The sequence below is a fragment of the Gavialis gangeticus genome, unplaced genomic scaffold (assembly GCF_001723915.1).
Source record: "Gavialis gangeticus isolate Ggan-Ray unplaced genomic scaffold, GavGan_comp1, whole genome shotgun sequence".
Classification (NCBI taxonomy): domain Eukaryota; kingdom Metazoa; phylum Chordata; order Crocodylia; family Gavialidae; genus Gavialis; species Gavialis gangeticus.
In genome coordinates, this window is record NW_017728993.1 from 77,649,823 (window position 1) to 77,668,191 (window position 18,369).

Genomic DNA, 18,369 nt, shown 5'->3' on the forward strand with positions numbered 1-18,369 from the left:
AATTTAGTTTTCCTGAAATACCCACTCCCTCACACTTTCCCCCACCTCTTAAAGATACATAAATATATACACACAGAAATTAGTTAAAAAACAAAACCAAAAACCTTTCAGACCTTCTTTATGCGTCATAAAGAAATAAAAGACAAGAAACACTTTTTTCCATTTGCAGGCAGCTTTTAAGGTCTGTGTTGGTTGGGGTCAAACCATAGTCACTATTAATATAGCAGAGCAGTATAATCCCAGTGCTGACCACTTGTTTTAGCAGGCAATAAATTGGTCTTCAGGTCAACAGTTTTATCTACTGATAGTCCTGACAGATTCCCCAAATTTCCCCAAGAGGCATATTATGCTATGGCTATGCACATCTTATGAATAGGATACCACATGATGGGACACAACTTACCTCTCCAATGGCCAGATACACCACCATATCTACAGTACTGTAGGCAGTCTTTTCTGAGTGAGTAAGGCTATCTTAGGTTTTTTTTCACTTCTGAGAAGGCGAAAGTTCTCTCCTTCCAAGACAGAAACAGAAAGTCTAAAGAAAGAAAGAAACTCCCCACCCCCCCAATGTATTATCCAGTATCACTGCTTTTGTTCTTAATAACTAGCCTCAAAAGTCTTCTGTTCTCCCTGGCTGATTAATCCTTGCTAGTGACCTTAATGTAGAAATTCCCTTCTCCTTTATATCAGAGGCTAATTCCTGTCCCATTTATCAGATACTCCTTTGTTTTTTACAAGATAAAATGTTATTTATCCCTGAATTCAAAGATTTTGCGAAGTCTATCTTCCCACAGCACCAGATGGCAATATGGACTGATAAGCCATTTATCAGGGTATCAGCATACACACTTCAGATAGCACAGTTGAAATGTTAGGATATTCTGACTCCCTGTGTCTAAGACCTATGGCAGGGACCCTAGCCTGTAAAACAGCTGATTAAACCCTCTGCCTAAATCATATTCCCCTTGACCAGACTTTCCCTTAAGCTTTTCTTACACCTCTTTAGTCAAGTTCCTCTAAGCTATGTTCTTGGCTTCTTTTCTACAGGAAAATATCCTAGCTCTTGATGAATTTTTCTAGCCTGGATTGCCCTACTGTAGGACTTTTTTTCAGCAGGGAATCACTGTTGATCTATTTTTTCATCCCAGTTATTGATGATGATGAGCCTCTCAGCACACTAATTACTTTGTTAATACCCTCCTATCATCCACCCCTCTGCCCCCCAACTGAGGCCAGCCTGCCTTCTATGCATCTCCTAGCATGCCTATCTGCAAGTTACCTGCTTGCTGGACCTCCGAGTCCTATGTTCCAGGCAGAAACTAGAGATTAGTTGTAGCTGTGCCTGAATTTTCCTTAAAAAGTCACCACACACACACACACACACATTATATGCAGTACATTTTTATACATAATATTTTACTATTCATCTTCAAATAACTACAATACAAGAAATAAAGCATAATTCTAAAGAAGGCTCCAGGACAGAGCAGAAAATGAAAGGGAAAAAAGACCAAAATAATATATCAGACCAGGACTTGAACACAGATTATTTAATACAATTTGCATCGTCCAAAACACATGTATCTTTTCTCTTTTGAATTACTAGCCTTTTTCTGAAGGGGCCATTCAGATTTATTTAATAGTTTCTCAGCTAAGATATGACAGCATTTATTTTTTTCTGTTGTATAAATGGATATTTTTTCCCTCCAGTATGAAAAAAAATGTGCTTACAGTTTTACTGCTTTTATTTTGATTCCAGAATACTGTACATTTCCAGGGATGTTATTGTCATAACTGAAAAAATACAGTACCACTCAAATGTTCACTGGATATTAAAGTATTTATTCACAGTACAGTGAAAGTTGGTTGTGAAAACGAAGGTGTATTGAATATTATGGTAATCATAGTATTTTAAATCTGATTTTTTCAATACTACCATTAAGATGTTAAATAATATATACGAGGATTTAAGTTAATACTGTCATATGATGTCACCTTTTCTGTGCTCCTTCTTTCTTGTTGGCCATCACTAACTGTATCATTTAATTTGTTATTGTCTGAAGCCTATGTTAAGATTACCTAACACTGTGGCACAGCCACTATAGTCACTTGGTGCGCAAATGGTGTATTAGGAGTTCTGCAGAATGTGACTATGGCAACGTGACCAAACTATGGAGATACATTCCCTTTCCTCAAGAGCATTAGACTAGTTAACTAACTTTAAACTGGACTTATAGGGTGTATGTACATGAAACGGGGGTTTAGTTTGGTTTAGTTCTCCCTAAATTGAAATGGTGTTTTTTAAAAAAGTCACTGTTCCCACCATTTCAATTTAGGGAGAACTAAACCAAACTACACCCCGTTGGTATGTACACAAGGGTTAGGGGGCCTGATCCTTAGAGCCTACTTACCTCTCCTATGGTGGGGGGGGAGCTGTCAGTGGGCCAAGCAATCCCTGAGCTGTGGGGGACCCCAGGACTTCCCTCCATAGTGGCAGCACCCCCCCAGGTGGTACCCAGCATGGGCAGTGCCAGAGGGCACTACCACTATGGAGAGAATCACCAGGGTCCCCCACAGCTCAGGAGCTGCATGACCCAGTGGCAGCTCATGCAGACAGGCTAGACTTAAAAAACCCCCCAAAAAAAAGAAGTGGCAAGGAGCTTGATCTTTTTTTTTTCTCCTGGAGTCTGCCTTCCTGCCTGAGTTGTGCAGGGCTCAGTGCTTCCCTCTGCAGCTGAGGCACCCCCTGGGCAACTCCTGGGTATGCTGGCAGCGGGAAAAGACAGTGGGGATGGTGCACAGCCCACCACACCTGAGCTTCACCAAGCACGTTGAGTTCCAACACCCTGTGCACCATTGAACTTTGGTATGTAACAAACTAAAATACCTCAGATGGGTTTTACCTTGCTACATAACAAAATCATTTAAAGCAGAATATGCCACTGAGCATATAAATAGCAGCGCCATTAAAACGGAATATGCAACTGAGCATGTAAATAGCAACACCATTAAAGTGGTGCAAAAGGGCAATTAAGCCACTTTACAGGCCAATTTTGTTGCACGTACAAAGGCCCATAATTGTTGCTCCAATTCAGCCATATAAAAGAACAAGACATAACACTGTAGCAGCTCATCCCCATCATAGTCCTTGACTATAGATGGACATTAACACCCACTTAAATGTTTACCTTAGGGCAGCACTGTACAATGTATCCTTGCATATGTCATACACACACACACGCGCGCGCGCGCGCTACATCTGTGTGCCTGTGTGTATGTCAGGGTGGAATCAGACTTGGAAGAAAGAATTCCGAAGTGCTGCAGGAGGTGGTGCTAATAGTGGTACTATTTCTGTGGAATTGGCACTAAAGCAATGTCAGGTCATGATAGGGACAACATGGTAGTAGTGGTCCTGACTTTTGGATAAGATGCAGAACCTATGTTCTGTTTTCACTGACCGGTCAGGATCCTATGGCACTTGGGACATGTAACTGAGCATGTGTAGACTTCCCTAGATTCGCCTGAGTGAGACCCTGAATTTGGCAGCTGAACCCTGTACCCTGAGGCTTCGTTGTTATGGGTCTTCCATATAGCTAACTTAAAGCACGATACATTTTGCTCACTCACACTATAATCATAGTATAGACCAGCAATTCTCAACTGGGGTGCTACACAAATGGTAGAACTGTTAGGTGTGCAAACTGATTCACAAAGTATCACTGTACTTGAATACTCACTGTACTCAAAGAGATATCATGTCCTCGTGCCCACCCACAGTGGCTGCATTCAAAGGTGAATGAAGGGATCTCTGAAAATGATTCCATGAAGGGAAGATAAATAGGAAATTATGCTCTGTTCATTCTATGGTAAAGTTTTTAAAAAATTGTACTGAATTATTCATCACTAAGGTGCCAACTGTATTTTCTTCCCCTGTGAAGGAGTGGCAAATTTTGAAACATGATTACAGGAACATCTGTAATTCTGTTTTATCTTGTTTACTGTAGTAGCTTTGGAAGTTACTGGTCAGTAATCTGTGTTTCTTTTCTAGAGTCACTTTGTGTAAGAAATGGTTCCAGGTGCCTGTCAAACTCTTGCCAAAAGAACTCTACATGTGATGCTGCTGCTAAGGGTGATAGTTGCCGTTGTTCAGACATCTCAGTTGACATTTTGGGGGAAAACTGCAATAAAACCTATGATCCTTGCTTCTCAAGCCCTTGTCTTCAAAATGCTACCTGTTTAAGCACTTCAGGAAACCTCAGCTTTACTTGTGAATGCCCTGCTGGCTACAGTGGAGCTACCTGTGAAATGGCCATCAGTATGTGTGACACAAACTTTTGTCAACATGGAGGCACTTGCCAGAATGGGATGGATGGTCTTACCTGTCTTTGCAGTGCAGGGTACACAGGTACATTCTGTGAAACTGATTTTGATGAGTGCATTTCGGATCCTTGTCACAATGGAGCAGTGTGCAGGGATGGAATCAATGGATACTCCTGCTACTGTGTCCCAGGCTACCAAGGCAAGCATTGTGACCTAGAAGTGAATGAATGTGCTTCAGATCCTTGCCTGAATGGAGCTACATGCCTGAACCAGATAGGCACGTATGACTGCATCTGCACACCTGAGTACATGGGTAAGCATCTCTCTCATTTTGGGCTGTACAGCTATTGTGTTTTATGTGCCAGCACATATTTCTCACTATTTATTTACTCGTTGACATTACAAAATTAGGTCAAGCTGTCTACTGAGTGTTGCTTTTTCTGGGTTATCACTTTACTGTAAGCCAGGGATGCTAGACATGGGAGGATCAGGAAAGTTTTGTACTTTGTAAAATCTAGAAATTGTTTTGACAAAGGTTAAATAAGCCTCTTTATAGACTTTGAATAACTTTCCCCTTAAGACAATTTTCTTAAATTGAACACACTTGGGGTGCTATGTGGTATGTTTTGGTATTCAGATAAAATCTACCTGCTATATCTTCTTACACAGAGTATTTAAAAAGTTCAGATTTAGATACCTCTCGACTGGGTGGATCTGCTAATTACAGCAAGCAGCACTCTTTGGCCTTGGCACTTGCCCCTCAAGATCATTTTCTGCTTCTTCCACAGCCCTTTATTGTAATTTTTTCCCGTGCTAAGAATTGCTTACTCAGTTGTTTTAAAATGCCTTACTCCATCTCTCTGTCTCCCTATACTCATTTGCTCCCCCACCCCCACAACCAGACACACACACCTGACAGTCCTCTTTCTCCTCCTCCATTTGCCTGACCTCCAGGCTAACTTTGCCTCTCTATAGACCTTTCTAACATACAGTACTACAAATGACATTGCCTCATGTATTATTATTATTAATGACTAGCTTCTTTCTGTTGAATTCTGCTAATGTATGCAACCTATTGGTGTGACATATTGTGTCTATAACCCCTTCCACTCATTTTCTTCTATCACCTCTTAACCAAACACCTCCATTTTATTATGTGACTGACTCCCCAATTAAACTTCCTTCCATGAATGAAACCCAAAACTCAGAAGATTTCCTCTAGTGTCAAAATTTGGAACAATAAAATGCACCTTCCTCTAGTTAGTATTCAGGTTGGCTCTTTAAAAGATTCTGACATTTTACATTTTGAGAGTTCTTCTCAATGAACAGGCCTTTGTGCAGAATAATTGTTAGCATTTCACACAACCAGGCAGGACACTTGTGTTCACGTCATTTGCCCACTTCCTCATTTTTCAAGCAGCTTGATGTACGATGTATTGGAGAGGCTCTTTGGTCAGATGTGTTAGGGCAGTGACTGTGGTATAATAATCTAGAAAGTTGATGGACAGCTTGGACAGATTTCTAAAGAAGACCAATGTGTATCAGGTTAGGTGGAGTCCTTTGCCATAGACTAGGGAAATTGATCTTTACCAACAAAAAATTGGTATTTATAGACTAAACTTTTATTTTTCCAAACATATCTGGAAAAACAAACAAAAAATGCATCCATTATGTCTGCAAAATGCATGTCGTTTGAACATTCAATAGATACAAAGATATTTTTGTTCTGGCAGTTTAGCCCAGGTGCTTAAAATGCTTTTATGGTTAATTTCATTGAAAAAACTATAATCAATGAACTCATTCATTATCACAATTGGATTTCATTTGGCATCTTGAACAGTGCACTTAATTAGACAAGAGGCAAAAATATCACATTTTCCTGATAACCATACTACACACAGATACATTTAAAGTGCATGTGTTAATAAATAACCAAGCCATTTTTCTTGCTTACTAGATAATTTGCTCTGTAGAAAGTGTATGTATGGTTCCAGGTCATTGTTTTAGGTGGCAACCATATTTAATTCCATCAGTACTTGCACACACATTGCAATCCTCTGTTCTTGAGTGGGATAGGGAGGGGTAGCAATAGGAAAGGAGATTTAGTCACTTATCTTCAGTGAAGTAAGAAAAAAAGGCACTAGACACTGGAAAAACTTCAAAAAAGTTGCTTTTAGTGATTCAAGTGAATAAGAAATGCAAGATGTGGTTTAACTAGCCATCCAAAAGTCCCACAAGGGATGGCAAGTCAGAAGGCAAAAGCAGATTTCCACTGTCTGACATAGAAATCATTTGGAAGCCAGCCCACAGTTAATATCCCTCATGTGCACACAGACTGTTATTTGAAGGAAGCTTGTTGCCTTCCTGCCACCCTGCTGCTACCAGTGGGTGTCTCAGCCCAGGCCAAGTGATGAGAAAGCTACAGAACTGAAGGAAAGCCAAAGAGGAAAAAGAAGGAAAAACCTATTAACAATCAGCATGGCTACTCAAAATGATCAGACTAGACCCAGACCTCCTGTTGTACTCAGGAAGCTGTATTTGTTTAACCTGCACTGTTAGCTAGGTCTAGGGCAAGATGCATCACACAGGAGCTCTGCTTGAAAGAAAGAGAGACTCCTTAGGAGAAAACTTGATAAAATAATAAAGAAAATAAAAAAGTGTGTGTTGGGGGGTAGGAGGGAAGAGAGAGAGAAATGAAGAATTAGAGCAATGCAGACTCCTGGAGGACTGGAGTCACCCTCTTTTATCACAAAAGCCTGTTTTCCAGACAGACTCTCTCTAGCCTTGCCAAATTCATGTAATGTCACCCTGAGTGCTAAGGAATGGAGGAAATAGGGGCAAGCCAAGGAAGAAAAAGAGGTCTAAACTATAAAGAAGAGACTGCAGTGTTTTGACATACAGCTTTGGCATGGCTTCCAGCAGTAACGAGGCTAATAATAATAATTCTATAAAGGAGTAGCTGACTGTTCCTTCAGCAGTAAAATCTCAGCTTTTAAAGGCTGCTTAACCAAATGATTTATCAGGAGCTGTTTTTGTTGTTTTCTGCACCTTGCTGTGAGTTGTGTTAAATGCACAAGCCAGAGGGATTATTGGATGAAAGCCCTGAGGTGTCCCCACTGGTAATAAAAATCCTCATTTACCCTGTCAGGGGATCTTGCCAACCGTTATTATCCTGGCCTGACACCATGAATCACTGTGGGAAGTCATTCAGCTTCATCTCATTTCCCTAGGATGTTAAAAAGGTTATAACTTTTGATATGTAGGTAGAGAATGAACAGTAAATCTACAGCAGTAATGTTAACCAAATGCTTGAGTTACTGACTTCAGTTGCTACTTGTTTCATGGGCTATCACTGCTATTTTGCATGATTGGTATGCTGCATGCAATGCCTAAAATAGCTGAGAAATATCTAACATAATTCTTAAACAAGTGGAGAAGTTAGACTGCATGAAGAACTGAAGAATGGAAAATTTAGCATGAAATCCATAGATTACTGTGATAATGCACCGAATATATGAAATTATTTATAGGACGTGTCATGCAGCTGTTAAATAATGAAGCTCGTTTGGTTTGTGAAAGCTTCACTAGCCATGCAGGCCAAATGCAGTATTTATCCATTGTATTAATTGTACTTTCATTTCACTTAACCAAACAGAATAGAGAACCTGGTGCTTGCTGATACCGCCTCACATTTATTATCTTGCTGGACACAACTGAAGCCAATTTCCCATTACCAGCTGGTTAACACTTAAGTGTAAATTATCAAAGGGGTACCCACAATTCCAAAAACAAATCCCATTCAGAGGCAATACCTGCCTTTTAAACAGAGAGAGCTGTTCTGATGGGTTTCAGTGACAAATAATGGATATAAGAAGACAAATTCATCCTAGGTGCAATTCCATTTACTACCATTGAATTACAGCTAGGATACATTAAGCACAATACAAGGATATTGTAGCTTCCCTAAACTACATCTTCAGCTTCTTGATCCTGTCTTTCTGTATTGAGGTAGTTTTCCAAGAAGTAGTGGACATGTTATGTGGATATTTAGTGTAGGTTTGTAACATCCCATACCCCTACCCCGCCATGTTGTTTAAAGCTGCTGCAACATTTTGATGCATGAGACATTCTCTACTTGTAATGATCTTTGGCTGCAAATATGGATCAGTACTATTGATTGTTATTAATACAGATACATAAGCAGCACTTACTTATAATTAGCTAGTGTCCCTAAAACAAATAACTCCTCCACTTGAGCTAAGGGTTTCTGTATTAATTTTCCAGAGTGGGGAGGTAGGATCCTCCTTATCAAGTCAGTTGCTACAGGTTAGATTAATGATTCTCAACTAGTGAAAACATGATTCACAAGATAAAATCAGAAATTTCAAATAGGAATCCATTGGGTTAAAATTTTCTGAACTATTGTGGTCTTTCTGAGTTCTTTTCTACTGATTAATATTGCTCTATTATTTGTTTTAATAAAAAAAATTGAGTGAGCTGACATTTTCTGAATGGTATCTTGAATCTACTGAGGGTGCATTGAGTCTATCAAGGGACATTTTGAGTCTAAAACGGTTGAGAACCACTGGGTAGATATGTGACATTTCAGACAGATGACAGGAGTTGTACTCATACATACAAGCCAGGATATGATATTTTGAAATTCCTTTTTCAGGCAAAATGTGATACACCAGCCAAAGTTTTCAAAATGGGCATTTATGGTCGGTCATTTGATCAGCTGGCCAGCTTTCCAGGTATTCTGTGCACCCACAACTCTTACAGGAACCGAAATGAGATGTGTGACCATCCCGTCTCTCTGAAAATCAAGTCACGTACTTAGGAGCTTAAATAGGGACTTTAGTACCTATATGTAAGACAATTTGAAAATCTTGGCTATGATACCTCAGGAAAGCCCAGCTAAGTATTTGCTGTCCTTCCTGTTTTTCCTTTTGGCTGATTGAGACTATGTCTAAAGATGAACACTTGATTTCATTTTTTTAACTTATATAAACATATATAAACCTATATAAATATAGACATAGTGGCCCTAATCGTTCAAAATATTAAAAACACATGATTCAGTTGAAGGATGTGAACTCTCACCGTGATTTTAATCCAAACTACTCATGGTCTTTGCTGGATCCGGGTCTAAATGTCCATGCCTGTATGGATATAGATCTGTATGTTGCTATATTTCCATTGTCTTTTTACGACAAACTCCAGCTTATTATTACTGTATTTCAATTGCCTCTTTTACAGTCTTTTTACTTATGGCAGCATTTTAAACCTTTAGAAACCTTTCTTTTTCATGTGCTTCTGAAAAATGAAATGCTTTTGAATGTCAGCCAGTTCAACAGAAGACAGAAAGGCATACCTTCACCATGGTGGCTAGAGACAGCAGAGAGCATGGGGCTATTTTTCTAAGACACTGGTGCCAAAGGCAGGTTACTGGATGTGATACAGTCAAAACAGCAAATCCTATGGTTTTATGTTAACCATCAGGCTGTTCTCTGATCTGTAATTTTATGTCTGTTTGAGTTGAGACTCTGAGACACTGTTGCACAGAACTTATTTTTGTCACATGTTTTTCAGTGTTCATAGTGAGTTGTTAACAAGCTCTGGCAAATTTACAGTCACTAGACAAGAGTTCTGCAAACACATTTTTTGCAATTACAATACATTCATAGAGCAGTGACCACAGAGGGATTGCTTGCTAGATGTGGATGCAATGTATGTTACCACCAAACCGTAGGGGATCATCCCAGTTTTAATGCATAACACTGCACTCTTCAAATAGAACTACTGCTGAAAGCAATGGCTGGTTATATATCAGTGAAACCTCATCCAGCAACACAGGATTTGTAACTTCACCCAAATGTCGTGTTCTGTTATGTTAGATATATTTTAAGATATTAGCTACCATATTTTTCACATAGTTTTAAAGAGCTGCTTATAAGGCAGGATAAAAAGTTAAAAATCATATTTTATGCATTAGTAAGTTTGTAAAGAAAATTAAAAACAACAATTAGCACTTAAAATAGTATAAAGTTAGATCATTTTCAAGTTTTATTTTGATGTATTAAGATCTTTTCAGCTATTCATCAGCAGAATAGGATTTTGCCATACTTATTATTGTTTAAATTCAGTCAGTTACCTGGTAAGGGCCTTGTTACCCATTAATTTTAGGTGGCTCCCGGAGCTCTTAACTCCTGGATTGTCCACACATTAGCACCTGAAACTAATTTTAAGTACACTCCCCAACACCAGAGAAGATTATACTGCGGTTGCTCAGGGATGTAGGGGGGCAGTCAGGAAGGCCAAGGCGGATATGGAACTGGGACTAGCTTCCTGGATCAAGGACAATAAGAAGTCCTTTTTTAAATACATAAGGGGGCAAAAAGAAGGTTCCAGGTAGTATGGGGCCCCTGCAGGACGCTCTAGGAAATTTTGTTGTCACACCAGATGACAAAGCCAACATATTTAACGATTTCTTTGCTTCCATTTTCCTGAGTAGGGACCGGAACAGCCACCCCCCCTCTGGGCACCCCTTACACCCCAGGGGAGGCGCACCTAGGCCAAGGGTTAGTGAGGAACTAGTTAGGGAACTTCTGAAAGGACTGGATGTATTCAGATCAGCTGGTCTGGACGATCTCCACCCAGGAGTACTGAGGGAATTGGCTGAGGTCATTGCGGGACCCCGGCACGGCTTTATGAGCACTCATGGTGCTCTGGTGTGGTGCCAGAGGACTGGAAGAGGGCCAGTGTGGTTCCCATGTTCAAAAAGGGGAGGAAGGAGGACCCGGGAAACTATAGGCCAGTTAGTCTTACCTCAATCCTGGGCAAGCTTTTTGAGAAAATTATTCTGGTGCATGTCCACGAGGGGCCAGCAGGGGAAATTATGCTGAGGGGCAACCAACATGGGTTCATTAGAGGCAGGTCCTGTCAGACCAACCTGGTACCCTTCTATGACCAGGTCACAAAATCCTTAGCAGGGGTAGCAGTGGATGTAGTCTTTCTGGACTTTAGGAAGGCCTTCAATACTGTCTCTCACCCCGTTCTCATTAAAAAAAACTAGGGGACTGTGGCGTCAACACCTACACAGTCAAATGGGTCACTAACTGGCTGGAGGGCCGCACCCAGAGAGTGGTGGTGGACGGGTCATTTTCAACTCGAAGGGATGTGGGCAGTGGGGTTCCCCAAGGCTCGGTCCTCGGGCCCGCACTGTTCAACATCTTCATCAGTGACTTGGACAAGGATGTAAAAAGCACCCTGTTCAAATTTGCTGATGACACTAAGATGTGGGGGAATGTGGGCACGCTAGAAGGGAGGAATAGGCTGCAATCGGACCTAGACAGGTTACAGGGGTGGGTGGATGAGAATAGGATGGGATTCAACACGGACAAGAGCAAGGTGATGCACCTGGGGAGGAACAACCAGCACCATACCTACAGGTTGGGGAACTCCCTTCTCATCAGTACAGAGGCAGAAAAGGATCTTGAAGTCATCATTGATGCCAAGATGAACATGGGCCGGCAGTGTGGGGATGCGGTCAGGAAGGCCAACTGTACCTTGTCATGCATCCACAGATGCATCTCAAGCAGGTCCAGAGAGGTGATCCTCCCCCACTATGCAGCACTGGTCAGGCCACAGCTAGAGTACTGCATCCAGTTCTGGGCACCGCACTTCAAGAAGGATGCGGACAACATGGAGAGGGTCCAGAGGAGGGCCACTCGCATGATCAGGGGGCAGCAGGGCAGACCCTACGAGGAGAGGCTAAGGGACCTGAACCTGTTCAGCCTCCCCAAGAGAAGGCTGAGGGGAGATCTAGTGGCCTGTTACAAACTAGTCAGAAGGGACCAGCAGGCATTGGGGAATTCCCTGCTCCCCCGAGCACTACCAGGACTGACCAGGAATAACGGTCACAAGCTGGCAGAGGGTAGATTTAGGCTAGATATCAGGAGGCGCTACTTCACGGTCAGGGCGGCTAGGATCTGGAACCAACTTCCAAGAGAAGTCTTGCTGGCTGCTACCCTGGGGGTCTTTAAGAGGAGGCTAGATAATCACCTTTCTGGGGTCGTGGGACCCCAGTACTCTTTCCTGCCATGGCAGGGGGTCGGACTTGATGATCTGCTCAGGTCCCTTCCAACCCTAGAAACTATGAAACTATGAAAGTTATGCCACTCCAGGGCAGGTTTACCTGATCCGTATTACCTAGCTCACATTCCATTAATGTGTGGCCACTCCCTACAGATGACCCTCTCAAGTTTCAGTCCTCCAGCATCCCAGGATGCCATGTCCCTTCCCTGATCCTCCTGTTCTGTGTGGACAAACTTTCCATGCCCTGAACTCTATTGCCCAGGGGATGGTTCTTGCCCCAAGCCAACTCCCCCACCCACCTCTGGGAGTATGACCTTTCCACCCCCAGGGGTGCACCCCCATGCAAACAGCCTGCAGAGCACATGACAGCTAACCTGGTCACAAGGCATGGACAGGTGTTGGAGTGGGGTCTAGGTGGTTAGGAACAAGATTGGAGGCTGGATCAGGTCCCCACAAGTTGGGGTTTCCTTTCCAAGGCAAAGGCAGTACCTCCCTCCAAAGCAACTTCCCTCACTGCTCCTACCTCCCAGCTACCCTGGGAAGCACAATCAGCAGCCCCCACACCCCAATCCCAATTTATTTAAACATGAGACTTCCTTTATTTCCTCTGTTTCTTTTTATTTTTTTTTACTTCCTTTTATTTTATCCTTCAGTGGTTGGCTGACTTCATTTCATCACCTTTCCTCCACCCCCATTTCCTTTCCATTGCTCGTTTTGTTACCCACCCCCATCCTGTTAATTCTCTGCCTCCCAACTTCATGTTCCCACTCCCTCCCCCAATTCATTTCTCATAGACCTCCACTTAGAGCAGGGGTGGAAGTAAAGTGCCCATCTTTTCAAAATGAAAAGTCAGGATACATGCCCAATTCCACACTGCTACAACTCCCACTATTGCTGGGTAGGCAGGGGATGCTCAACCAGCATGGGGCTCCCAGAGTAAAGGCAGAAGGGCATGTAACCCTGAGCCCACAGCAGGAAGCCCACATCTGTCCCCACCCTTCAAACAAATTTGGTGGGGCACATGCTGCCCATGCCCCCCCTAGGGGGTGAGCGCAGCAGCAAGGAGTCATGGCCTCCCGCGGCACCAAGATAACCCACCCATGGCTCCATCGCACTCCCCATCCTGGCTCCATCAACTGCTTCAGCTGGGCAGCTCCCCCAGCCCCTGACACACTCCCTCCCTCACCATGAGGGCCTCAATTTGCCCCTGAACATGCCCCCCTATTTCCCCTCCTTCCCATAAACTTACCTGTAGGGAGCTGTTCTCCATGTGGCCTAGCTGTGTTGCCAGCCATGTGCAGGTGTGCACACATGCACATGGCACTCTCTTCGTCTCACTCCCAGAATGCTGCCAGCCTGCAAGGGAAAGACCACCATTCCCCAATCCCTGCACGATGCTGTGAATCTGGGACAAATGCTGTCCCAGAGTCATGCAGCCTGGGACCAGGACTTGATGATCCCATTCTGGGACTGTCCTGCCCAATTAGAGACAGGTGGTCACCCTAGGTAGCAGCCGTATAGGTGCACCAGCCCTATAAGTGCAACTCACAACTGTTGCTTCTGGTCTGGCCCCTGCTCACCAACCCTCTAGACTAGGGACAGAAATTAAACATAAACTAGTTTAAGTGATCAGAAACTGGTTTAAACCTGTAACAGAATAGAAGTTCAGTGCACATAAACCAGTTTCAAAATGGCTGAAACTGGTTGAAGATAAGCCTAGTTGAATGTAGTATCAGACTTAACTGATTTGGGTCTCACTGGATTTATGAAACTTCGGTCCCCTTCCTGGTTCAAGTTAATTCAGAGTCCTCCAGCATCCCAGCATTTTGCAGCCCTGGGCTAAGCTGGGTTGTCTGCTCCAGAGAGCAGGGCTTGTCCCCACCCCCCCCAGCTGAAGCAGTGAGAGCTGGATCACTGGCTGGCTCACTCCCCACCTCTACCCTGCCAGGCAAACCCTTGCTGGGGTCTGGAGCCAGGGTGGGGGGTTAAACTTCTCTTCCCCTGAGTACAGAGTTGCTCTGCCCTGCTTACTTTGTGCTAGCTGCAACTGTGGATTACAAGTCCCAGAGGCACCTGGAAGCAGGAAGAGCAAGTGATGAGCAACTCTATAGAGTCCTGCTGCTGTGAGTTTGGACTACAAATCCCAGAGACTTTAGGGGCAGCAGGAAGAGGAAGTGAACACTCAGCCCATGCTGGCTACATGCCAGAGAGCCATGTTCTAGCACCCCCTGGCTTCTGGCTTGAACCACTGCAGGGATGTGGCTGCATTTCCTGAATCAAAAGTGAATGTCTGTTCATTTGCTTATAAGTTTAATCTTTGCATCTTAGATTAACCTGCAAAGACTGAATGAACTCAGCTTCAGGCTTTTTGACTGTCTATACTTAGCCCTAATGGTAAGTCACAGCTGTGAAAGTGGGGGACAGTCAGAGAAGGTTTTTAGCCCTAGGGGGTGGCTGCTCCAATCCTGAGCTAGCACTAACACTGAACAACATGTGAGCAGTTCAAAGTGCAATGTGTAACAAGGCCCTCAGTGTTCAATTCTGGCAGCCTTAAGGTTTGCAGAACTGCACTAAATTAAAATGCACTATTGCCCAGTATATGTCACATTGCACTGTCTATAAATGTAGAGCAATATACTTTTAAACTGCATATTTTTATTCCACTAATTAGGAAATGAAGCTTAGCATACACAAAAAGAACTTTCTAAGCTGGCCTGTCTATATGATGCAAATGTTACCATGTCCTAACCCTACATTTTTTAATTTTCTGTGCCTGGCAGCACTATAACAAACTGGTCCCTTTCAGAGTCATGTATATAGCAACAGCCTCTTCTTCTACAGGGAGTTTTCCATAGTATAAGAAATATTTATGAGCTCTGAGGACAGGGCATGATGTGCAGAGTTAGGATTGTTCATTACAATCAGTATACTTGCTAAAGCTGATTTGATCCTACTCCATTCATACTGCTTTTGACTTTTTCTATCTGTGGAGCTCTCCAATGACACAGATTTATATATGAAGACATTAGTATTTTCTGAGCAAATGGCAAAAAACAGAAGCAGCTTGAGGTCAAAGCACAGCAGTATTCTCATTACAGCTTCCAGCAAGATACATGCAGGCTAAAGTAGCTAAAGTGAAACATACCGCCCTTCTGGAAATAAAGAAAATATTAGCAAGTGGCTTTATGTAAGCAGTATCACTGCTGTGTTTACACAGGATATATATGAAGAAATGAATCACTGTCTTGTTGAAGAAGCACAGACCTGGCTTCTGTAGTAGACTGTGCAATAAACTTGCTGCATGACTTTGGATACAACTTATCTTGTTAACATTGATGGGTTTGAGTTCTGCTCTTATTGACATTAATGGTGGAGGAGCAGACCCACAATGCAAACTGAGATCTGTGTGTGTGGTATGTGCTAAAAAACCTGTTTATTATTACTATCAGATACTGAACTGTATGCAACTTTTAGATGGACCTGGATAAAAAATATCTATTATTGTTTTGCAAAACTAACCTAATTTTAAATTTAGGATTTCTTTTTGAGTCAAATTTAGTCAGAATCCAAAGTTTACCAAAACCATTCAACAACCTATTTTATAGCAAGCAGAATAGAGCACATGAGCACTTTAAGGCTGCAATCGCACTGTGAGCTTTATGGAAATCCCCTATGAACGTTTTTGTCCTGGTCCTACCAAGACTGGGAGCACTAGAATTAGAAAGGCTGCAAACATCATACAGGGAGGCTCAGGGGGAAGGGGTGCTGAGCCACCCCATAAAAGATGAGACTCTCCATAAGTCTCCCCGTAAGAGACAAAAGCCCCTAGCCCATCCTACACCTTTCTAAGTAGATCAGGCAGCAGCGGCTCCTACTGCTTCAGACCCCTCCCCCCAAGAGTCGAAGTGTAATTTGAACCCTGACAGCACCCACTACTAGCACCAGCAGAGCCAGTGCAGTACTTGAGCAAGAAAGAGAGGCTTCCTTGATGTCCATAGTGAGACAAGGTCACAGAACTATGCCCCATACAACATAACCAAGAAGGATGAACTCACCACAGGCAAGCCACATGCAGAGCCGCAACAATTTATTGAGGGTGAGCAATAGCCACAATCCAGGTGTCTATTCTCTATATCTTATGCTTACTACACAACAGGACTGAAGAGGTGAATGACAGAAAAAAGGACACAAGTTGCAGTAAATCAAATTGTTGTTTTTATCAGAGACTTCTCCATTTTTAAACTCAAGCCATGGTAGGACTAGCCCTTGTGTGGGTGTGAAGTGGTGGGGAGGAGTGAAGGCTGCACCACGCGCAGAGCACTGACTCACTGTGGCTGAGAAGCGCAGGCCATGTTCCTCCCAGACTGCCTGAAAGGGAAGCAGGGGAGGAAAACGCCAATGTCAAAGAAGCTGTATGCTGCCCCCTTTCCAAAATGTTGATGTAACTGATGTAACTACTACCCTGGCATGCACTGTGTGGGAATCATCAGAAGTAATTTTACATGCACACCCTTGCCCCACCTTCCAAGACACAAGGGGAAAACTCTAGGTCTGACAAATTAGGGAGAAGCCAGTAGCAGAAAATCAAGACATAAGACATTTTTCTAAGAAAGAAACACACAACCCAAGGTCAGAGAGGTTGGAACTTGGCTTCTGCTTCTTTTCCTGATTCTCCTTGTGATATATAGTAAACTATTCCTATGGACATTTTGTGGGTACCATTAAATAACAAGAAATCAGGCTCAGATTTTCAAAGATTGTGTGTGCATATATAAGTATGTGTATATATTTGTGTGTGTGTCTACATATACATATACACATACACATACATATACATATGGGCTGTGTGAAACAGCACCATTCCATTTTGACTTCCATTTCAACAGGACAGTGTTTCATTTCAGGTTTAGTTTAGCTTTGAAACGACTGTTGTTTTTTGTTTCATTGAAACTGTTTCTATGTTTCACCCATAGGGTATAATGGGGAAGTATGAAACTGCCTATAACTTGGTCATTTCTTGCTTGATTTAGATGAAACTGGCAGTATATACTTTTAAAAGTCTATACTCAAAAGGCGGCCCTTTCTAAGGCCATGAAGCCTGCCAAGTTTCAAGGATACAGGTACAACAATTTCTGGGAAACTGCACTTCAGGCTGCTGACAAGAAAAACTCATGTCCATTTGTGTGTTAAGGCACAGCTGGGTGAAAACTGTAGGCATGTTAGGACCTGCTGAGGCCATGGAGCCTGCCAGCTTTCAAGGGGATAGGTGTAGAGGTTTCTGGGAAACTACACCTCAGGCTGCTGACAAGCAAAACTTGTGACATGGGTGATACTGTGTGTATTAAGGCGTGCCCTCACTGGTACTGGGGCCTCTAGATGACACGGTAGTGTGCCTCAGTGAGGTCTCCTCCTCCCCTACAGCCTAAGCTCTGTCCACCACTTTAAATGACAACAAGTAATAAAATAACTTAGTGAGCAGCACAATAGCACCAGCATCATCTCAGGCCGCCAAGCTGTCACAGAGCCTTTCTTTCCTCTCCTGGAGGAGCTTCTTCTCCAGCATGTGTGTTAAGGCACACCCTCACTGTGTGACTGTGTGTGTTAAGATGCACCCTCACTGGCGCTGGGGCCTCTACATGACACAGTAGTGTGCCCCAATGAGGTCTCCTCCTCCCCTACAGCCTCATTCTGGTCCAGCACTTTAAATGACAACAGGTAATTATTAAGTAAACAGCACAGTAGCACCAGCAGCATCTCAGGCAGCCAAACTGTCACAGACTAGAGCCTTTCTTTCCCTTTGTGCAGGAGCTTCTTCTCCAGCACCTAGCTGCCAGAGAATGCTCCGTGCCAGCCCCAGCCCTGGGGCTTAGATGTGCCCAGGGCCCTGCCTCCTTCCAGTCAGGTGCTAGGGGTGTTGGTCTAAGGACATGGCACTGGCAGACAAGGTCC

General features: G+C 43.1%; 1 protein-coding gene across 1 annotated transcript in view; it reads left to right on the forward strand.

Annotated features, from left to right (window-relative positions):
* The window catches only part of CRB1 (crumbs 1, cell polarity complex component), a 173,018-nt gene that overhangs the window by 11,894 nt on the left and 142,755 nt on the right, over nt 1–18,369 (forward strand). Inside the window, exon 2 of the mRNA XM_019528364.1 lies at nt 4,052–4,636. Coding sequence (XP_019383909.1) covers nt 4,052–4,636 — 585 coding nt within the window. The remainder of the gene's footprint in view (nt 1–4,051; nt 4,637–18,369) is intronic.